This window comes from Sitophilus oryzae, unplaced genomic scaffold, assembly GCF_002938485.1.
Source record: "Sitophilus oryzae breed Bouriz unplaced genomic scaffold, Soryzae_2.0 scaffold_1179_pilon_pilon, whole genome shotgun sequence".
In the NCBI taxonomy this organism is placed as follows: Eukaryota; Metazoa; Arthropoda; class Insecta; order Coleoptera; family Curculionidae; genus Sitophilus; species Sitophilus oryzae.
In genome coordinates, this window is record NW_022145814.1 from 2,352,371 (window position 1) to 2,377,856 (window position 25,486).

Here is a 25,486-nt window from a genome sequence, read left to right on the forward strand (position 1 = left end):
TAATAAATAAACAAATCTAATCAATATTTATATTTTTATAGCTTACAAAACATTCACGATTACTTGTTGTCTCGTTTTTCATGTTTTCTTTAAATGTTCCTGACTTTAAGAAACAATGGTTGCATGATAAGTTTAAATGGTCCTAAAAAGTCATTCTATTTAGTTAATGAAATTTATTTACCTTTACTGCCTACCTCCATTGCGTTTGGATGTAAATACAAAATATTATTACAAATTTTAGAAATTAAATGAGAATTTCACTCGAACTTCCAACATTTGCTTGATTTCTGTCACATAAATGACATTGATTGACAAACAAAACCAGAAAAAAAGCCTTCTTGCGCTGGTTAGTTTGGTGACAGTTATAACCGAATTTTTCAGGAACCGTGTTCCGTAATAAGAAAACTTTCAGGAAACCGATAGAAACGGAACATAAAACCATAACCAAGGTAAGCAACGGAATACATCCTGTGTATAAAAATTGACAACTTTGACACACAATTAAAGTGATTTGTACACTGCTGCAACTTTTACTGTCATTGTGCTGGTCCGTCGTTCTGCTTTTCCTACCATGATGTGAACCATGCCTGAGTCTTCCTATTCTTGATCGATTTAGTCATTCCACTAGAACTGAGTTTAATTACTGAACCTTATTTTGTTCAGAACGTTTTAGCTAGTGTTATCTTCTGAGTATGTAACTACTTATGTAAGTATAAAAGGATGGACCTCCTGGTCATTAGACAGTACCGCTTGAAATATTTTTAAAATACTATTTTATAGTGTTAGATTAAATGTATCTAAATTTAATGTTTATATCACCGAAAATTGCCAATTAACAATATTCTCCAGGACATATTTCAATATGTTAATCATAGATCGCTTATAAATTAAAATAGTCACGGCCATTATTTAATTAATATTAATGATATAATTTTGATTTTAATATGGTATTAATAAAATGACCTGAATCATTATTAACGTACATTTAGAGGTCGCTTGTGATAGCTTGTTTTGTTTAATATGTTATCTATATTGCTCATTAATTGTCTATCAACACGTCGGATTATATAATAAACTAATTACGAGCTTATCGAGAAGATTATTAAAAAATTGTTTTATTAGGTAAACTAAATTAAAAATATGATTAAAGAATACAAGTGCCAATAACACCAGAAACCAAATCGTTACCATTTGTCTCCAAACAGTGCCGTGCCAGAGGGTTATATAAAAAATACGGAATTAAATAAAAATTGTTTAACGTTTTTGCCATTCTTTCTCGCAAAAAATATTGTTTAAAATGAACTTCAATGTTGGACAACAGCAGATAGATGAGCAACAGGCAACAAACAGAAAAATTTATTTAAATATGGTTTGTTTAAATATATTTACTCCTAATTACAAAGTTCATACCCGACCACTAAGTAATGATAAATTGTACCGCTTTAAAACCTATTTACGTATAGCTTATTACTCATCATATGTCATTATTTATATTTCTATTTCTCGCAATAAAAATGTCACTAGTCTTCTGTACTGAAAAAAATAATTTGTGAATTTAATAACAATATTGAGGGCTATTACCATAGTATTACTTGCCACCTTACTTGCATCTTTGACAGTCGTGAATCCTGTGTAGTGGATAGTGTAACGAGAAATAATGATCCCCACTATGTTATATGTTAAATTATGTTATACTAGCGTGTACCAGCGACTTCGTTCGCGTCGAATTAATCATTTGTAATGGTAATGATAAAGCAAAGCAAGAATTTCCATTAACATACAAACTGGATAAAATTTTCTCACATTTATGTCAGCATGAGAAAAAACAATATGGCGATATTATTATATAACTTGGAAATAGTTGAGGGGTAGTTTCATCTCGTTGGAATTTGACTTTCGAAAAATCCGTTTGCCAAAAATAAGCTTTTTACGTCAAGCAGTTTAAGCAGAATCGTGGTTTAGAAATTACCCAACTTTTTGGAACACCCTGTATGATTTTTTAAAAAATTTCAAAATATGTAAAAAAAAAACAAATAAATTATGCTTGTCCAAGCGTTTTCCCGAGAGACTAATCGTTTTTTAAATAACAAATATTGTAATATTTGAGGGGCGTTTTCACCCTCTTGGAATTTGAGATTCGAGAAATCCTTCCTTATCTAATATCGAACCTCTACACCCCACAGTCAATTCGTTTGCCAAAAATCAGCTTTAAACGTCAAGCAGTTTAAGCAGAATCGTGATTACTCAATGGTCATATTTTATGAGACACCCTGTATAAATTTATAAAAAATCTTAAAATATGTAAAACAACAAAATAAAATATACGTGTTTAAGAGTTTTTCCGAAAAACTCACCGGTTTTTAAATAAAAAATATTTTAATATTTGAGGGATAGTTTCACCTCCTTAGAATTCGAGTTTCGAAAAATCCCTTCTTATCGAACCTCTACACCCTAAAGTCAATCTGTTTTCCAAAAATCAGCTTTTTACGTCAAGCGCTTTAAGCAGGATCGTGATTAATCAATGACTAGATTTTTCAAAACACCCTGTATACATTTTTAAAAAATCTTAAAATATGTAAAAAAACAAAATAAAATATGCGTTAATATACGTTTAAGCGTTTTTTTCGGAAACTTGACAGTTTTTTAAATAAAAAATATTGTAATATTTGAGGGGTGGTTTCACCCTCTTGGAACTGGAATTTCGAAAAATCCTTTCTTATGGAACCTCTACACTCTAGAATCAACTTGTATGCCAAAATTGAGCTTCTTACGTTGAGTGGTTTGAGCAGGATCGTGATTAATCAGTATGTCAGTCACTTAAGGATTTTATATATTAGTATAGATGGGAGCGAAACCTGGATGTCGTACCGCCGACACATGAACGCATTAAATAAGTTGCAACAGAGACACCTTAGACAACTCTTAAAAATCCGGTGGTTTCATCATACTACTACATAACCTAACCTAACCTAACCAACTTCAATGAATGTATACTCGTTCGACAGAGAATATATTTTTTTAATTTATGTTATACTGAAAGATTCGCTGAAACGCAACGTTTCGGCACTATAGGCGCAAATCTGAAAAAAGTTCAAGAATTTCACCATCTTTTGGGTCACCTGAGTTGAGCGGCGGTCGAGCAACCGTGCAAACCTATAACAAACTTCTGTTTCACGGCAAATGAACCAATCAAATCAATAATAATTAGCTTTCCAACACTTTTTTCCATGTGACCCTTCTAATTTGATTGGCCTAAGAATAGAAAAGGGTAAATTGAGAGATGAATTTGGTCACCTAGTTTTTCAACAGTATATTTTATTGAACTCTTATACAACTGTCTAGAATAACTAATTATCTTTAAATTAAAAAAAGAAGTCACAAAACTAAAATTAAGCATCACGTTCTCTAGTCTGCGACTACTTTAAGAAGTGCGCCAACAAAAACAAAACCGGAATCATGAAAACAAGAGAAAAAGTGCATATTCCAGATACTTAGTGGGTGCGGTGAGTAATGCTTTAAATGTGCTATTTAACAACTACAAAAAATATAATAGCAAGACGTTAAACAATGATATCTGTAGAAAATGTCTATACCTGTGTGGCGGATTCATCTACACTGAACCAAAAGTCGACATAAATATAATGAAAAAGTTTATTAATATAACGAACAAAATCATTAATTTTGAGCCGATGAACGATTTCATTGGCACAATGAAAAGTAATTCATTAACTCTATGAACTTTAAGTTCATTAAATCAATGAACAGTGTTCATTAATTTGAAGATCACATTCATTGGTTGAATAAACAGATTTCATTAATATAATGTACCTAAATCCTTATATTAATGAACCTTATCATTAATACAATGAAATAATTACATAACCTATTTAGTTATACATTTAAAAGTCGACACTATTAGTAACTCTTGTTACACCGTATAATCGATGATGAAGATCGCTGTCATTGATATGCAATGTCGTTGATAGTCATTTCCCAGCCAACTACCTGAAATAATTCAACTATAAATAGATTTCCATTTGAAAAACCCCTTAGCTACAAAGGTAACAAAATAATAAGTAGTAAAGTTTTTCCATTAGGGATTATTAATAAAAAACAAGTGCAATAAACTAATAATAATTTATTAAACTCGATATAGCATATACAAATTAAAAATTAAAAAACTCGAATCGACGAAGAGAATAGTAATGTTATTATTAATTTTAGGGAAATTATAATAAGAAAATTAATTTATCAGTCGATATCCTGAGGGATTTCTACAAAAAGACCATTTCTTCATTATATTAGCTGTATCCTTATACTTGATAACGTCTAGACGAATTTGCAACAGGCTTTCCAAGTCGCATCAAGTGGGTCCGATGTTAAATTGTCGAATTTGAGGGCTTGAAGGCAGGTCTCAACATCTTCTTCCGGTACTAAAACGTATATCAAAATAATTAAAATGCCAAATATTAAAAGAACATTCGAATTTACCATAATCAGTTCCATGCCTCTACTTGTTACTATGTTTTTCTTCTTTTTGTTTTTTATCTTCTGAAACATATTCTCACATATCTCACACAGCGGAATTTGATTTGACAACACAACAAATTAACTACAATACGATAGGACTTTTATTTAAAATATTTAAAATATTGAAAAGAACACTTACCGCTCTAATGAAACTAAAGCCTCACTGAATACCTCAACCACACAGACGTTATTAAAGTGCCAAAGTAACCGATTAAAATGGCGGACATTTAAGCCGTAATATTTTATTCGTGATATTAATAACCGCGTACATTAATATAATGTAGTGTGTTCGTTGTATTAATAACATTGTTCATTGTCACAACAAATATAATGAATATGTGTTTATTAAAGTTTCAGCACTAAAATAAAGAACGCGTTCATTATATTAATGAAAATCTTACATTAATTTAATAACCAGATTTTCATTATATTGATGAAATTAGATTCATAGTATTAATAAATCGGACATCGATCTATGATTAACAAATCATTATATTAATGAAAAAAATCATTGTCCCAATGAAACAACAGTTCATAATCAATGTTCATTAATATTAATATTATGAACAATATTTTTTTCAGTGTATCCAAAAAAATCCTTTATGGATATTTCGCTATGATATCTGGTATTGCAGACCATGCTTGCTCCAAGCACCACAAGGTAAAGTGGTCGGAAGCCGGTCGTTCATAAGAACATTATTAGAAAAACCGTTTTATATCAAACAATAAAAACATCTTTAGCAATACTTAAATCCCAATTTGGAAATATCCACAACAATAAGAGATCCACTTTAAAACGTCATAATGTTTACTTCCCTAGTAAACAACTTAAAGCTTCATTCAGAACGTCGAAATTAGTAGAATAAATTAGTGGTTTCAATTAGCGTAGAAGTTTGTTCCTCTTATTTCAATGTAAGCATTCTGAACGTCAAAATTAGTGGTAGTCATTTTCAATTAGTAGAAAAAGTTATCAAACTTTTAACTTTTCCACTAATTATACTTCAAAATTTATGAGAAATGTTATTTTGGCCTTTGATTATCATCCGTCAAGATAAATTGTGGTTAGAAATCAAAATTGTTTTATAAGCAGAATATTAGGCTTTCTCTATGGATACAACAGACTACTGCAAGCTGTTGCTAGGATATTGTATTAATTTTAATTGTGTTTTGTAGACATTGTGAATGATCGTAAACTAAAAAGTATAAAGTGTAATTGAAACCACTAATTTATTCCACTAATTGCGAGGTTCAGAATGACGCTTAACGCTCAGTAGTTTTAGGATTTACATTAAATCATACACTTGATATCAGTCAGTTGTCAGTTATACGCATGTTATACGTCTGACTGAAACGTGTGTAAAATGTCAAAATTAAAGACAGTATCTGTCCAAGGATATATTTTATTTCATAAAATTATATTTTGATATAAAAAGTGAAAGGTTCTTGCAATATTAATATGCAATATTTAAAAGAAAAATATTTCTTGTCAGATAACTGCTATTTTGTAAAATCCTCAGTTTTCAAAAATAATGAAAAACTGAAAATAACAAAAAGTTTCATTATTTTTGAAAGCTGAAGATTTCACAAAATAGCAGTTATATGTGAGAAATATTTTTATTTTAAATATATTTTGATATTTATGTTATTTAAATTAATTTACTTACTCTTTTACTCAGACATCATATTATCCACTATAAATAGAAAATAAATTGTGATATTGTAATTTATTTTTTCAGGCATGGGTTTCCTGGTATGGCTATTAGCAATAATTGGCGCGATAGCAATTTTATGGAAAGTGAGTTCGATAGCAAGATGGTTTATAAAATGGACGTTATTTATTATTGTTTCGCTTGTGAGCGCAACCTTGCCAATTCCAGTGATGCTTCTAAAGCCAAGGGACCCTAGAAATGCTTTGTAAGTATGATCACAGTTTAAAGATCTAAGCAGTGTCTCATTAGAGTCCATGGAAATAGATGGTAATGGTAACTTTTTTTTTGGAAAATATGAGTAGGCAAACAACGTACAGCTTTTTAGTGACATAGGTGACTCTTCACCCGCAAGTGAGCTGTGAAATCCAGACACATTCCGGAGTTCCTCGAAAAATGAATAATTAATATACAGGATCTCAAAAAATAGTGTATCTTCGGTAGGTGATGCTACAGATACAAATAAAACAAAAAGTTCCTATATGAACATATGCCCTAAAATGCTTCCCGAAGAAGTTACAGCCCTCAAAAGGTTAAATAAAAATAATATACTTTGTTTTTTTTTAAGAACATTGGTAAACCGTTTTTGCTGAAATTTGATACTATTATACACATTTTAATGCCAAAGCGAATTGTGATTCTGAAAAATTCCGTAATAGACATGAAAGGGTACTTTCCATTAAGGTAGAGAGTACTATTGATGGTACTTCTTTTATCCTTAGATAAAGAGATATATAGATATATAGATACAGTAATTTCAACAAATAATGATATAAAAAGCTATAACTTTTTACGTAAAAAAGGTGCTCTTCGTTTGGTTCGAAAAGGTGAACGGTTTTCAAAATATTTGCGTTTAATGATTACGATTCATTGATTTTAGCATTAGTGAAATGATAAAATGTAAAGAAATTTTAAATAAATTAATCTCCTGATTTCACTAATGCTAAAATCGATGTATCGGAACCTCTAAACGTAAATATCTCGGAAACCTTTTCGAACAAAACGAAGGGCACCTTTTTTTTGCATAAAGAGGTCCTAGCTTTAATTTTCATTTATTGAAATTACTCTATCTATAAGAATAGAAGAAGTACCACCAGTACCCTTTTCGGGTCTTTTACGAAAATTTACACTATCGCCATTTACTTTGGGATTAAAATGTGTGTAATAGTACCAAATTTCAGTAAAAACGGTTTACCAATGTTCTTAAAAATAAACCAAATATATTATTTTTATTTAACTTTTCGAGGGCTGTAAGTTCTTCGGGAAGCATTTTAGGGCATATGTTCATAGGAACTTTTTGTTTTATTTTTTTTGTAGAATCACCTTCTGAAGTTAGTTAGATACACTATTTTTTGACACCGAGAGAGTTGGCTGTCATTTTAAATCACAGGTAAATTGTATTTACTATCATTGTTGTCTGACTTTGTCTGCCATTGTTGCCAAATTTTACTTTAAAGAAGAAATTAAAAGCAGCTTAAAATTATGACAAGTATGCCGTTTTGCCTGTGGGCAGTACTATTTGTATTGACTAAGAGTGGGTCCCATGGGACCATCCACTTCGGCCGCGAGGGACTATTGTGGCTAGGTTAGGTGAGCAGTACTAATACGAGTATTTGTACTGCATACTTTACAAATGATATCAGAATTGAATTATCCTTTATTTAATAGAGAAATCTTTGAGAATTTCATTAGTTACTAGACACTTTCGTTTTGACATTATTAAATGCTTAATTTTACTGGTAAAATTACATGTTATATACCGATAATTTCAAACCAATTTGCCATTGCACATACAATTATCATGAGCTAGTCTGTCCAAGGAGCCAGGAAAGATTTTGGCAGATAGCATTCAAAAAATGATATAAATATAAAGAACATAAAATTTTCTTGTGAACTAAAATGACGGGCACTAATGTCACTGTAATGGATCGTTGGATGGACTTCTAATCATAAAATAGTACTCTGAATAGAAAATGGCACTCTGAATAATTTAAAAAAATCGTAACTTAATGACAATATAGAGTGAGCAGATATTGACTAGAATCATAGTTCTGTTAAATATACTAATTCTTAATCAAGGAGCCTTGAAAAAATATATTGGATCATCTAATGTTTTCGTATTTTGTCTTGACCGGTTAAAATAAGTCCAAACTGAGGCGTCTCGCACTATTGGAATTACATGTACATATTCTGCCTATTCTGGGTAGTTGCTGGCAGTTATTGGCAGTTTTACGACAGTCGCCTATAATAATTACGTGGCAGTCATAGGCAGTCTTTTTTGCATTCATTGGCATTCGCTTGGCAGTACATGTAAATTTTTTTTATCCAAGTGACACACCCCTCGACCCAAACGTATTTTTAATCAATTTCAATGTTTTTCAAATTGAACGAGAGTGGGTCATTAGCATATTTGGAATTTGGAAGAAGCATTTTTTAACGAATACTTTTGTACGACACTCTTGAATTTGCGAGTCAAATTATCGTGATGAACACAAGTCATTGCACTCGACACTACCTATGTCCCCGGATTGTCTTTACAAGAGCAGAGAAAAAAATTATCATAGATATTTTGAGAAAAATGCATTCTTCATAAAAATTTATGCTTGTTCCAAAATGGATAATCACCTTTATACTTTTCCAAATTTCTACACCGTTTTAGAGAAAATTAAAAAAAAAACATGAAAATATGGTTGAATTTTTCCCTAAAAATCAAAACGCGTTTCTATGGTAATGTAAGTTCGTTTTCATTCTTTGATAGATTGTTATTGATAGAATTTTAATTAACGTTATATTTTTTGCTGTTTTAAAATGCCAAACACCACAAAATTTATTTAGTTCAATGCTACGCAGAGGGTGATAAGAGTTATCGGAAAATGTAATACTTTAACAACAGCGAAAACTATGACGTTAATTAAAATTAATAATATCCATCTATCAAACAATGAGATCGAACTTATAATATCATAGAAACGCCTTTTGATTTTTTGGAGTTTGAAAAAAATCAATCCTATTTTCAAGTTTTTCTTAATTTTCTCTAAAACGGTATGGAAATTTGGAAAATTATAAACGGGATTAACCATTTTAGAACAAGCAAATTTTATGAAGAATGCATTTTTCTTAAAATGTCAATAATAAAAAAGTTTTCCTCCTGTAAAAACAATCCGGGATGTACTGTAGATTGAAATTTAATATACAATTTTGTTAATTGAAAATGTCAAAAAATGACATATGATATGTCATTCTATTCAGAAGAGCATTTTCTATCGAATTAAGTAAAAAACACCGAGAGTATCATTTAAAAATCAAAAATTTCAGTCATTTCCGGTGGAACAGGAAGTAACTGAAAACAATTGAATATGTCAATTAATCCTAATGTCATATAGTAATATACCAAGTATTGTTAGTTTATCTGAAAAATTAAAAAAGGTATTTGTGGTATAGGGGTGAGCCACTCTTTAGAAATATCCGGTAAATTGTACTGTTTAATACGTTTTTAAGTACTTTTTCTTTTGGAAAATGGGAATTACTATGGCCACAGAACAGGTACCTGTTCTGTGCTATGGCAATCGAGGTAAATAATAAGATCGTGAAAGGCTGAAAGTAAAATGTGATTTTATAATACGTTAAGGGAAAGTTGGCAATATAACTTTTTTACAAGATTATATGACCGAAAAAAACTGGTTGAAAAGTTATAAAACAAAAAATATATTCAAATTCTATAGCTAAAACTTCCTTGCCAATTCAATCTACCCTTTATCTTTTACTTTTTCAAGATTTATTTTTTTTGAAAATATAAATATATTAAATCATATTTTACGATATATATTACATATTGTATCTTCAATGTTAATATTATTGAACATTAAAAGTAATGATCGAAATGTTAACAAGTGGTCATGTCCAAACATTTCCCCTAAAAATTAAAAATATTTATAAACTTTTTATCGATGCATTTATATACATGTGGACCTCATAAAATTTAATAACGAGTTAAACCAATAAATATTAAATGGCGTATTAAATATTTTTAGTCGCTTTTAAAAATATCAGCTTAAGGCACACAATTTCATTAACTTTCTAACTCTGACATTCCTTAACGAGCTTAAATAATAATACAAATTATATTAAAGGGAAATTCGAGTTTTATTAAAAAAGAGATCTTAGAAAGAAATACGCAGTCGGTTAAATGGAGGCAAAAAATGTTAAATGGAGTAAAAAGTAGAGATGAGCAAAACTGCGATTTTCCAATCACAATTGAAACTGCGATTGCGTTTTTAAATCGCTGCGACTGTAACGTGCGATTACGATTGTAATATTAATTTACTATTGTTTAATTAATAAAGAAATAATATACAGTGTGTTCCATTAAAAAAAAACGAAGAAAAACTATAATATATCTTAAAAAGTTTGGCATAGAATTTTGGACACCCTGTATTGTTTAAGATTACGATATTTATGTCAAAGTAAGTACAGACCCACTACAGTAAATATCTAATATATTTTTGATTTTAGGACATTTCTAGTATTTTTAATATTTAAAAAAAAAGGTCTGAAAAGTATTATTTATTTATTAATATCTTTGAAACTGTCTAAACATATTTAATAATGCTTTAGGATTATGTAAAGTGATTAAAAAGGAAGCCAAAAATTCTATAATATATAGGGTGTTCTATTTAAAAAAAGAATCATCTCGATCCACTCACACTTTTTTGGGCCACCCTGTAGAAGTTAAAATATTTTCCTGAAATACATCCTAATACATAATTTAGGTCTGCGCTTAAACAAAATTCTTAACTTTTTTATTATAGGAGCTACAGATGCCCGACGCACTATTGGCGGACCCTGTATAATTGTCTGTTTATGGTGTATGTACCTATAGCTTAAGAGTAAAAAAAAGTTAATAAAATAAAAATCAGTTGTTTAGTTTTTAAGTTTTTTTAACATCTGCAACCTTTGTCTGCAAACACATAGTATAGGTATTAAAACTATATAATATGTTGCAACTGCTACAGTTACACATACCTACTCTTTCTACGGTTCTCAGTTACTAGCTACCGTAATTTTGGAGTTACGATTTTTTAAAAATTTTAACCCCCTCCCATACCCCCTTACGAACCCCCACCCTCACCAAAAACTAACGGCCAGATTCTCGGGTGCCACAGTATTTTTGTGCCAAATTTGGTTAAAATCGGTTTAGCGGTTTTTGAGTTATCGTGTTACAGACAGACAGACGGACAGACAGACGGACAGACAGACAGACAGACAGACAGACAGACGGACGGACGGACGGACGGACGGACAGACAGACGGACAGACAGACAGACGGACAGACAGACGGACAGACAGACGAACAGACAGACGGACATACATACGGACATACAGACGGACATACAGACGGACATACAGACGGACAGACAGACACCATGAAAGTATTTTGTATTTAGGTCATTTATGATCCAAATAACTCATTTTGAGTGAAATTAAAAAAAACTTTTTTTTGCCGATCTTAATAGCCTACCATACCTATTGGTATGGTCGGCTAAAAATACAGAGGGTGCCATTTAAAAAGCAAAAGTTGTAGTCATTTCCGATGAAACAGGAAGTGATCGAAACGAATTGGATACATGAATCAATCCTAATTTATGTCATATGCTAATATATCAAATGTTGTTTTTTTATCAGAAAAAATAAAAAAGTTGTAGGGGGCGAACCACTCTTGAGAAACACCGTCAATAATATTATGATCTTGGCTGGGGGTGCCCCCTGGTGCTCCAAGGTTGAGACCAGTAGAAGTTAGTCCACGTATTTCTTTGACTTGGTGCTGCCATCGTAGAATTTAGGTTTTTGGTGAGGTTGTCTCCTCTTGGTTCGGGTGGGTAGCAAATACTCCCCCCACTCTCCGCCTGTAATACATAACCACAGACCACAGACAGTAGAGGGTGACTGGTATGACGGACAGGGTAGTCCCATCTGATATCGTTATACATATTGGGCCAATTCCCTGGCTACGATACTACAGCCAGGGACAAGACAGTGAGATGCTCCTTAGACCCAGCTAAAGTGCCAGAGGGGGATTCCCCCTAGCATCATTTTTATCCCCTTAAGAATAAGAAGAATAAAGTATTTGAAATCTGAATAACAAATAAAGAGGATAGCAATGTTTTGTAAAACACAAAATAAAATAAATAACGTTAAAAATGGAAATACACAATACGTAATGGATACTTATATGACATTCACAAAATCATAGGTTGACAACTTAAGATAGTTGGCATTTGCGTGGTTTTGCATTGTTATCTTTCATTTTTTTTCTTATATTACTTAAAATCAGCATGTTCACAATTGTTTAAATTATACTATTATAGTATACAGCATAGGCAGATCTTTAAAAACGACTTTGCTATAAAATCAACACGGGAGCCAATATTTGGACATTTAAAAATTTTCATGCGATTTCCTATGTATCTAACAACGATACACCACCCGGTACATCGAGACTTAAAATATTTTGTCTTGCAAACATGCCAACTTTTTTAGTAAACTACGTATTACATTAAGGTTGATTGAATTTTTTATAACAAGATGAAAAAACCTTCCTAATTACAGTTCTCGGGAAAAAATCTTCTAATTAGTAAATTTCCTCATTAGCATATATACTATGCTCTCTTCCTTTATTTATCCATTTATTAATTAAGATTTCGCCTTTCAGAATTCCAGCTGCTGCTTTAAGGGTGTTCTGCAACTTGTTGGGGATAAAAGTAACAGTTGAAGGACATGAAAACATCATAAAAGACAGCGGCTGCGTAGTTCTAATTAACCATCAGAGCCAGTTAGACTTATTAGGTAAGTCTTTACTAGTCATACTTTAATATTATATTATGGTTCGAATATTTTCTTATTATTATACTTGTTTCTTTTTATCATTATAAAATATTTAATGTATGAATTGATATTTGAATTATATTTAATTCCCTGAATATCAACATATTAAATATTTTTCCTAGAATGAGGATTTGAGAATATATGAATATAATATGAGAATTTTTTTTTGAAATAAAGAAAATACTATTGAAATAATTATAAATACCTACCGCTTTTATAATAAGTAATTATATTTTGTAATAATCATAAACACAAAAATAATTATTTTGTATTTTGAACAAGGAACTTAAAAATATAATTTGTTATATATTTTTATTACACTTTTGCAACAATATATGATATTTTCAGCAATTTATTGTAAAGTTGTGAAATGTTTATTTTTATGGGAAATTGCAGAACATATTAAGCACAAACAATTGATGGAAAATAGAAACAATATTATATCTATGTACTTAATAATCAGGGTAATTTTTAAGAAAGTGGTCAATAAGTAGTCAATATTATGCTAGTAGTAATATTATGCGTTAAGGCTATTGTGCTATTATGCAGTCTTTGTGGGATAAGACAAGTAAGATAACAACAAATTGTTGTTTAGTATGTTAAATTAACGAAATTAACATATTTGGGTATTGGGGTTTCCGGAACCGGAGCTGTTTTTCAGAACCGGGAATTTCGGTACCGCGCCCCTTAGTAACCGGGATTTCCCGTTTTTTTCAGTACTTTCGGTACTCACTAATTTTTGTTCAATGGTGGTGCAGTTCATCAATAAGAAAACAAGGGATGGTTTTTCAAAATAAAATAAATAAAAAATTGAGATTTTTAATGAAAATAATATCAATTTACTAAATAATCAGTCATGATAAAATTAACATGAACCCAAACATGAACAGAAGTAAAGAAAAAGGTATAGGCACAGAATATACAGGGTGTCCCAGTTCAAACGAAGCAAGGCAATTTAAAAGCATTTCTGGTGTGAAAAGGACGAAACGGTGAAACACGTCAGATTTATTTTCAAAGGCGAAATAAGATGCGACTATTTTTGAAGTCCCTAATTCAAACCCCACGCGGGGTGTCATCCACCCTTAAAATCTTCAATGTAATGCGGGGTCGAGTAGCACATCATTTGAAAGGTTATTAATGCCTCTTTTTAGCGCCGTCTCATTTTTGAAATTTTTGTCACATTTGGTGGAATCGGGCAGAAAAATAAACGTTTCATAAATTGATGATGCTTTGATATTTGATTAATTGTATAGGAATCGAAATGGGGTCTAAAATAAGAAATTTAGATTAAGTCAACAAGATTTTGCTTAATGAATAATACACAAAAAGTAGTATACCATGCTTTGAAACAATTGTGGCGATTTACTGTAATCCAGGCCTGTTATTAATCTTAAGTTTTTTGACGCCTGACGCACTATTGCTGGACCCTGTACATACATATAAAAGTAGAGGAGAATTTTTTTTTATATTCTATCCCTATTATTTTTCAAAGCAATAGCTGGGTTTACATAAACAAAACATCCAAACATAACGAATAATTTAATTATATTTTTTTATGAAATTAGTATCAGCGTTTTTTACTACTGCGCTACACGTATCCCTGGGGTTTGATGCACTCTCAACAATTTTATCTAGTTATTAAAAATTTATTTTTTTTGAAAGCGTAAAACTCATTTTTAGATACTTTTAAAACATTTTCAATAACCCTGTTATTTTTTATTATGCATTTATATTTTTTTGTCAATTACAATAATTACATTTCATAGAATACCCATAGGTTTTAAAACTTTTGTATTGAAATCATGCAAATAAAATATTAGGAGGAATGCATGAAGTTATTCAATTAATCTTATCTATAATTATTATAAGATTATCTTATCAACTTAAAATGTTTGTAGATTATTAAGGACAAAGACACATGTGTTTTCATTTGTTTTTTTTTGTTAACAAATACATAAAAAGTCGCAAACAATATATTTTGATACTTCCATTATTATGATAAAAGTACACACTCGCCTCGGCGACCCGAGGCGCGATAAAAAAGGTGATCCTAACCAAACTGATCCTAACCAATACCCATGTGTACAGGGTATCCCACTAAGAATAGCTCTCGGCTGTATCTCGGAAAGTATTGGCCGTAGCTGCTGCGGAAAAAAATATTTGGAACTAAAGAGGCTATGGGAAATTGCTGGAAATTATTTTCAAGTTTGTAGAACAACCGCTATTGAGCGCAACTGCAACAAAAAATAAGAAAATGGAGTTTTTACACAATTTTGCCTAGATAAGGTGTACTATAAGTAACAGCTTCATAATCTTCAGTAAATTTTGAATATTTTTTGTTAGAGCCATTTTCCCCTATCTACCAAAATATATACAGTGGTGGGGTAATGTTAGATCTGTTTTTATTTGAATATTAATAACTCGGGACTGGATGATCGGAATCCAACAAGGTACGGCTCGTTTAAAAGAGCGTTTCTTACTCTATATTGTACCATATAAACAATAATAATAAGCTTTTGAACGTAGACGCTAGGGGGCGTTGTCTTACAATTTAACAAACATTGCGCGTTTTTTCCAAAAAATTAAATGCAATAGTATATGTAATTTTAGCTGACAGTAAAGAGTAGTAAAAGCCTAAAAAGTCAGCGAAAACCGCATCTTGATATCTTCTTTCAAACCGAAGATATTAGCAAAGTTATAATAAATACCAATAAATAAGCGCTTAATTACCTTATTTTTACAACACGGTATCAGTAGCCCTCTGGATTATGTCCATTCTAACCTAAAAATAAGATAGAAATAGTTAGTTTATTTTAAAATCGATGCTGACCAGAATATCATAAACTTAGATGTATTAATATCTAATAATTAAGATATTAATAATAGTGAACAAGAAACGATGATTCAGTGAAGTCATGGTAGGCTTTGGAAAAAAGTTGCTTTTGACGTAATAGTATAAACGTCAAATTGCTATTAGATCAACATTTTGATAGCGTTTTTCATCTTTTGATTGCTTTTTCAAAATGCCAACAACTTCAACTACTTCAAATAATAAAGCATTTTGAAAAAGCATTTAAAAGATAAAAAAAACGCTGCTAAGACTATCAAAATGTTGATCTAATAACAATTTGACGTTTATACTATTACGCGAAAAGCAACTTTTTCCAAAGCCTACCATGACTCCACTGAATCATCGTTTCTTGTTCACTGTTATTAATATATTAATTATTAGATATTAATACATCTGGTATTATGGTATTCTGGTATTTCGTTGATTTTAAAGTAAACTAACTAATTCTATCTTATTTTTTTGTTAGAATGGGCCTAATCAAGAGGGCTACTGATACTGTATTGTAAAAATAAGGTCATTAAGGGGTTATTTTTTGGTATTTATTAGAATTTTGCTAATATCTTCGGTTTTAAAGAAGATATCAAGATATCAAGATGCGGTTTTTGCTGACTTTTTAAGCTTTTATTACTCTTTACTATCAGCTAAAATAACACATACTATCGTATTTAATTTTTTTCAAAAAAATCTCGCTATGTTTCTTAAATTGTAAGAAAGCGCCCCCTAGCGTCTACGTTCAAAACCTTATTATTATTATTTTTATAGCATAATATAGAGTAAGAAACTCTCTTTTAAACGAGCCCTCGTTTGTTGGATTCTGATCATCCAGTCCGGAGTTATTAACATTTAAATAAAGATAGATCTAACCTTCCCCCACCACTTTATTTTAGCAGATAGGGAAAAATGATTCTAACAAAAAAAATCCAAAATTCACTGAAGATTATGAAGCTATTATTTAAAGTACCCATTATCTAGGCAAAACTCTGTAAAAAATCTATTTTCTTATTTCCCATAGCAGTTGCGCCACCTAGCGGCCGTTTTACAAGCTTGAAAATAATTTCCAGCAATTTCTCATAGCCCCTTTAGTTATAAATATTTTTTTCCGCAGGCTTTACGGCTAATACTTTCCGAGATACAGTCGAGAGCTATTCTTAGTGGGACACCCGGTACAGTAAAACTTGATTATAACGTACACTCTTCTAACGTAACTTTGTTTATAACGTACCAATCATGCAAGTCCCTGCCAACACTATGGAACATCTTGTATATTTTGTATTTCTTTAACGGACTCATTTTTACCGTACTTCTTTTGTAACGTACACAAAATCTCGATCTCAGAGCAATAAAAATTATTTTGTAACGTACTACATAATTCTCCTATCTGTTTATAAAAATGGATGTCGATGTTATCGCTAAAAAAAGGTGCCGGTGCCGACCCGTATCAATACTTAATTCCACTTTAATTTATGATGGCCATTGAAATGGTTTCAAAAGCGTGGCAGAAAGTTTTTTAGAAAACTATTAAAAATTGTTTTAAGCAAGCATGGTCCGCCCTAACAGGATATGATGAAGAAGATGAGTTACTTTTGATCCAGTGGCTTGCAAGGAAATCCGAAGAAGTAGATGAAGAGGATATTCCTTTGAGCACATGGTTGTCTAGAAACAGCTGCGAAATAAAGTCATTAAGTCCTAAAATATTAGATTGTTTTATTGAAGTTGATAACAAAGTTTTAACGTCACAGATGCCTACAGAGCAGGAGATTATATAGCAAATTGAAGATATGGAGCAAGTTGAAAGCGAAAATGACGAGGAAGAAGTGGACCTGGGTGAAATACCACCTAGCTGTGAGGAAGCCATTAATGGAATAAAAACTGTGAAACGAGCATTAGAAGTTTCTAAAGAACTATAATATCTAGATTGGATATTTATAGGAGTTTCTTTTTTAATATTTTTTGATGAGGAATCAATGAGCACTTATTTAATACTTTGGTCAGTTACTTAATGACATTAAAAAAATTAAAGGTTGCTATTTGACTTGGATTTATGTAAATTAACAAAACTGTTTTTAATCTTATCAAGGAGATCAAAATCCACAGAATATAAAGATACATCTTTTAATCGGCATTAAACGGTTTATACAATTTTGGCAACAAAAGAAATAGGTAAAATCAGTGGTGCACATGTTTTTTTTTTCGAAAACCACATGCACGGCTCTGGTGAATATGTCGACACTTTTTTGATATTAAAATATGTCGCAATAGGTCGCAATAGTCACTTTTATTCAAAATTTTATTCGAATCGCTAAAAGCGCTTAGAAGAAAATTATAATAAATCGAAAAAAAAGGACTTGAACCCCCTGTAGCTACGAAACAAAGTAGAATCGGGCCTATGTTAATATAAAAAATAAACCTTATTGTTACGTGAGAAATCTCCCCACGCGAGATGGCACACATTTTTTGAAATACCCTGTATAACAGTGGCGTTTAAAAATATTTTTCTATTTAAATTAATCAATTCATGTATATACGGACATCACTTCAATAATAACCAGTTTTTTTGTATATAATGATATATTTTACTTTAGCTTTTTTAGTTTGACGTAATATGAATTTTTATCAACGTAGTAGGTAGATATAAATTTTTCGTATGTTTGAAGGTGGTTTAGTTCGTATGAGTTGATGTTTATAGCGCACTGCGACACGTTTTTACTACATAATTTCGATGTTTATTAGCTTATTAATATTTGGTTAGTATATTGACAAGATAATTGGAAAATTATGTGAAGACACGAATATCGTAGACAAATAATTATAAACAGACAATCGTAGACCAATATTGTAAACAAACAATCGGAAAATACATTTCATTATTGCTAATAAAGAATTTTGGTATTTAATATAAGAAACATAAGTATCTGTTTCAGTAATATAGGCATATTAAATGCCCTTCGTTGAGTTAGGTGAGATTGTATATTCAGGGTGAGTTTCCTACGATGTTCTCTATGGGTATCTCGGAAACTACTGGAGATAGAGAGTTCGTTAAATGGAGAAAGAATTGCAGTTTTGTGGGGGCATAAATATGCGCTTTTCAGATTTTTGAAAAAGTTCATGGCTTACTAGATTTCTAAAAAAAAAAATTTCGGCTATTTTAAAAATTGTGCCTAATTCCATTATAACTTATTTTAGACAAAAAGTTTTCAGATAAAAGTTGTAGATAATCACATCCTTAATGAGACTGTGCCCTCCGTTTTCTTCTAATGCCTGTCATTTTTGACATATGATACAAACATATATTTTTTTTAAATGGAAACCATAGTTGGCCATGATTTCATAAAAAAACACCATTTTTTAAGCTTTTTAGCGATATAAGCTATAATATCTTTTCTTCGAAAAATTACTGAGTTATAGCCAATTCTTATCATTTTTAAACAATTTCACTTAGTTAGCCATGGAAACAAGTTCAATCGTCGTTGTTCTCGAGTGGCGGTACTAAAGAAGTTTAATTAAGTCGACCGGTCCTTCTATGAGAATAGGTAGTAATTCAGTTTTAAAAAAATACAACTCAAACCGATATTTTGAAAACTTTCTAAAATAACTTAAAGTGTATGAAGTGATATTATTTTTTTTAAGTTTTAGTTTCTGCCATGTAAATTGTAAGGAACCGTTCAGTAATATATTCTGACTTTTTATAAGTTATAAATCATAACAGAATAAGAATACCATGCAATCTAATGGAAATTAGTCAAGAAAGATAAGAATTGGCTATAACTAAATTTAACTTTCCTAACATGTCTTGAAAACCGTTCTCTAAAAAACGTAACATTCACCGGTCAACGTTTCCTCGAAAATGTATGGTCAAGAAAAGTTGAACCAATAATTCTACACGCTTTTCTTCATTTGAAAAATCCATATTTACAATTTCTGCTTATTTTAATTTACAAAGTTTGGATGTGACAGCTTCACATTTCTGAGAGCAAAGGCGATTAAATTTGTTTCCATGGCTAACTAAGTGAAATTGTTTAAAAATGATAAGAATTGGCTATAATTCAGTATTTTTTCGAAGAAAACATATTATCGCTTATATCGCCGAAAAGCTTAAAAAATGGCGCTTTTTATGAAGTCATGGCCAACTATGGTTTCCATTTAAAAAAACATGTTTATGTCATATGTCTAAAATGACAGACTTTAGAAGAAAACGGAGGACACAGTCTCATAAAGGATGTGATTATCTACAACTTTTATTTGAAAACTTTTTGTCAAAAATAGCTTATAATGGAATTAGGGACAATTTTTAAAATAGCCAAAATTTGTTTTTTTCAAAATATCTAGTAAGCCATTAATTTTTTCAAAAATCTGAAAGGCGCATATTTATGACCTCACAAAACTGCAATTCTTTCCCCATTTAACCGACTCTCTATCTCCAGTAGTTTTCGAGATAACCATAGAGAACATAGTAGGAAACTCACCCTGTTTAGTAGATACTGATATGATGTCAATAAATCCCTGAGAACTAAGGTCCGACCGAGATCTCGGTCTCGGTCTCGGTTACACTCATTCTCGGCTAAAAATCAGGCCGAGATTTTGGTCTCGTTCTCGGCATAAAGAGACCGAGACTATCGGCCACGGCCGAGACTGTTCACGATCGTGAAATTAGATTATTTTTGAGCGTATCGCTCCAACTATCGATGCGTGGATGAATGAAATACTCGTCCGAAGTCGAAAAAATATCTCATCCATATATTGAGAATTGCCTTCGTATTTCTATACGTAAACAATGAACCAAATGTTAGATATTAGATATTAGTGTCTTATTAACGTAAGTTTTATAAATTTAACAGAATTGTGCTTTTATATGAATTACTCGTATATCCTACTAATAAGTAAATTTTTGGTGTGTAATTATTCACCTCCATACAGAGGTCTGAAACAGCAGCTTCTTCTTCTTTCTAGCAAACAACTATTTAGAAAGAATATGATGAAACACTGCATTATTTGAAAGGATGCAATGCTGAAAAATTACTTTTTTAGCCACTAAAAAAGTAATTTCATTAGTATTATGTGGTATTAGTAATTTTATAATCAGATAATTATCAGATTACTAGCGTGTACCAGCGACTTCGTTCGCGTCGAATTAATCATTTGTAATGGTGATGATAAAGCAAAGCAAGAATTTCCATTAACATACAAACTGGATAAAATTTTCTCACATTTATGTCAGCATGAGAAAAAAACAATATGGCGATATTATTATATAACTTGGTAATATTTGAGGGGCAGTTTCATCTCGTTGGAATTTGACTTTCGAAAAATCCGTTTGCCAAAAATAAGCTTTTTACGTCAAGCAGTTTAAGCAGAATCGTGGTTAAGAAATTACCCAACTTTTTGGAACACCCTGTATGATTTTTTAAAAAATTTCACAAAATGTAAAAAAACCAAATAAATTATGCTTGTCCAAGCGTTTTCCCGAAAGACTAACCGTTTTTTAAATAACAAATATTATAATATTTGAGGGGCGTTTTCACCCTCTTGGAATTTGAGATTCAAGAAACCCCTCATTGTCGAACCTCTACACTCCACAGTCAATCCGTTTGCCAAAAATTAACTTTAAACGTCAAGCAGTTTAAGCAGACTCGTGATTACTCAATGGTCAAATTTTATGAAACACTCTGTATAAATTTATAAAAAAACTTAAAATATGTAAAACAGTAAAATAAAATATACGTGTTTAAGAGTTTTTCCGAGAAACTCACCGGTTTTTAAATAAAAAATATTTTAATATATGAGGGATAGTTTCACCCCCTTAGAATTCGAGTTTCGAAAAATCCCTTCTTATCGAACCTCTACACCCTAAAGTCAATCTGTTTTCCAAAAATCAGCTTTTTGCGTCAAGCGCTTTAAGCAGGATCGTGATTAATCAATGACCAGATTTTTCGAAACACCCTGTATACATTTTTAAAAAATCTTAAAATATGTAAAAAAAACAAAATAAAATAACCGTACTTGACCGTTTTTTAAATAAAAAGTATTGTAATATTTGAGGGGTGGTTTCACTTTCACCCTCTTGGAACTGGAATTTCGAAAAATCCCTTTTTATCGAACCTCTACACCCTAGAATCAACCTGTATGCCAAAATTGAGCTTCTTACGTTGAGTGGTTTGAGCAGGATCGTGATTAATCAATATGTCAGTCACTTAAGGATTTTTATATGTATATTAGTATAGATTATTATCAGATTTTTTTATATATTGAATAAATATTGCATCGTGTCTCGGTCTCGGTCTCGTTCTCGGCCGAGAATTTCTTTTTTTTCTCGGTTTCGGTCTCGGCCGAGACTAAAAATCCGGGTTCGGTCGGACTTTACTCGGGAAGAACTTCCTTCTTTATGAGAATATATACCGGGTGCGTCTCAAAAGTGACTCGTCCCTATAACTTTTCTATTTTTAAAGATCAAAACGAACGTATTTAATTATTTTTGGTCACTTTCTGTTTCACCGGAAATTCACCGCAACTTTTGATTTTTAAATGGCACCCTCGGTATATTTTTATTTTTTCTATAGAAAATGCCACTCTGAATAGAATAACACATCATATGTCAACTTTTGACATTTTTGCTTAAAAAAAAAGTCGTATTCCAAATTTCAATCTAGAGTGCCTCTGTTATAAACACTAATTTTTAATAAAGGAGGCTTGAAAAAATAGATTTGATCGTCTATTGTTTTTCATGGCTTGTCCTGGCCGGTTAGAAGATGCCCAAATCGGTTTTTAATCATATCTCAATATTTTCAAATGGAACAAGGGTGGCTCATTAGCATATTTGGAAAAAGCATTTTTACGCATAATTTGGTTCCACACACTTGTTATTTTGAGTCAAATTGTCCTTCTGAACCGCATGTTACAATTTGAAATGAACCATATGCGAAGATGTCAAAACTTCACATATGATATGTCATTCTATACAGAGTGTCATTTTCTATCTAGTAAAAAAAGTCATTTAAAAATTAAAAATTGTAATTATTTCCGGCAAAACAGGAAGTGACCGAAAACAATTGAATACTTCAATCAGTCCTAATTTATGTCATATACTAACATACCAAATCTCGTTTTTTTATCTAAAAAAATAAAAAATTATAGGGGTGAGCCATTTTTAAGATGCACCCGGTATATTCCTATACATATTTTGTTTTTCTTTTGTTTTGTATATCTTTTCACGCTGTACAACTGTGTCACATATTCATAAAGGTGTTCACTGTTTCTACTGAAAGGTGATAATAAACTTATTCTCAGTTAAAAATGTAAAATGAACAACAAATCCACTGATTTTTTTTTATTTTGTGTTAAACTTTCTAATAATAGTTACTTTGCTAACAAACTAAACGTGAAAAATAACCATATTATTGTTTTAAAATTAATAAAAAAAAACTACCTACGTAGAACGATAACTTTTTATGACCATTTTTTTAATAAAAATGAAGAATATCTCTAAAATAGTTGGGGTTGGGATAAAGTTGGCCTGGGGTAAAGGAAAGAAAATCTAAAATTGACGATAGGATACTTCTTTAGTTCTATATTATTCTTTAATTTAGGGAAATTGGTACCCAAATTTGGAGTTGGTTATTAATATTAAATTTTAAAATTACATCTATTGATTTAAAGTTTTGCACATTATTAACAAAGAGGTGACAGAATCAAAATTAATTAGATATACATTTTATAACGTTATACGGTCTAATTGAATATGTACAGGGTGAGTCAACGATAGAGTAAAGTCCATTATCTCATTTGTTTCGAGGTTTACAAAAAGGTTTAAATATAAAAGTTGTAGGGAAGGTTAAGATACACATTTTAAAATTATTATAGAGTATAACTTCAGAGGTGCTTCAAAAAAGTATGACGGATATAACATATGTTTTTTTAAATGCAACACCCTATTTTTTATTTTATTTTTAGATTCTGCGTAAAATTCCATAACTTTTTTGTATATAATGTTATATACCTAAAATTAATAGTTTTTGTAATATTTCAATTTGTTTAAACAAATGTTAAATTGCAGTGTGGTAAAAAATTGTCAGTGGTCCCATTGTTTCTGAAGTTGGAGTACCAAAATTTGGTAGGAGAGTTTTATAGAGATGAAAAAAAAGATATATATAAAGATATTTTAGTTAAATGATACAGGGTGTTCAAAATATATTTATGAATTTCAACTTTTTAAATGCAACACCTTATTTTTTATTTTATTTTTAGATTCTGCGTAAAATTCCAATTTTTTATATGTATATGTAATGTTATATACCTAAAATTAATAGTTTTTGTAATATTTAAATTTGTTTAAACCAATGTTAGATTGCAGTTTGGAAAAAACTTGTCAGTGATGCCATTGTTCCTGAAGTTGGACAACTAAAATTTGGTAGGAGAATTTTATAGAGATATTTTTGTTAGATGCTAAAGGGTGTTCAAAATATATTTATGAATTTTGATTACTTAAAAGTAAGAATTTCAAATTTTTAAAGGGTACACCGAGGGGTACACGCTATATATTATCATTTTTTCGGATAGATTTTACAGAACTCAACTTTTATTAAGTATGTCATAACCTGTTTTTAATAGTTTGCTATTTATTCCAGTTTTTTCCCATATTTTTAATACAATTACGCTCTACTACCAACACTAGTAATACTGCTGACCTACCTAAATGGATTGGAATAAAATAAACCAAATTAATATAGTAGGTAATATTTTATAAATGGTTAATAACGGTTTTTATAATTATTAAACTCTTTTAATTTTCATATTTCAAGTATACTATAACTTTTTTATTTTTTCGAATAAAAGAACGAAATTTGGTATGTTAGTATATGGCATAAATTATGATTGATTGACGTATATTCAATTGTTTTTGGTCACTGCCTGTTTCACCGATAATGACTACAACTTTTTATTTTTAAATGACACTTTCTGTATATTTCCACTTTATTCGATAGAAAATGACACTCCGAATAGAATGACATAACATATGTCAACTTTTGACATTTTTGCATTTGGTTTATTTGAAATTGTCACATGCGGTTTATAACAATTTGACTCGAAATACCAAGTGTCTGGTACCAAATTATTCGTAAAAAAATCTTTTTCAAAATATGCTAACGAGTTACCCTTGTTCCACTTGATAAAAATGAGATATGATTAAACATACGATTTGGGTATCTTTTAACTGGCCAGGATAAGGCACGAAAAACATTAGACGATCAAATCTATTTTTCCAAGGTTCCTTGGTTAAAAATTAGTGTCTTTAAAACAGCTATGCCTCTGTAGATTGAAATTTAAAATATGATTTTTCTTTAAGCGAAAATGTCAAAAGATGATATGTCATTCTATTCAGAGTATCATTTTCTATCGAATAAAGTAAAAAAAAATACCGAGGGTGCCATTTAAATATCAAAAGTTGTAGTCATTTCCGGTGAAACAGGAAGTGACCGAAAACAATTGAATATGTCAATCAATCTTAATTTATGTCATATACTAA

At 30.7% G+C, this 25,486-nt stretch overlaps 1 protein-coding gene across 2 annotated transcripts in view; it reads left to right on the forward strand.

The window, feature by feature from the left end:
* The window catches only part of LOC115891349 (1-acyl-sn-glycerol-3-phosphate acyltransferase alpha), a 102,858-nt gene that overhangs the window by 46,872 nt on the left and 30,500 nt on the right, over positions 1-25,486 (forward strand). For both annotated transcript variants that reach the window (XM_030911799.1, XM_030911798.1), the window contains exons 2-3: positions 6,267-6,444; positions 12,946-13,079. In XM_030911799.1, coding sequence (XP_030767659.1) covers positions 6,269-6,444; positions 12,946-13,079 — 310 coding nt within the window. In that variant the 5' untranslated portion in view covers positions 6,267-6,268. The remainder of the gene's footprint in view (positions 1-6,266; positions 6,445-12,945; positions 13,080-25,486) is intronic.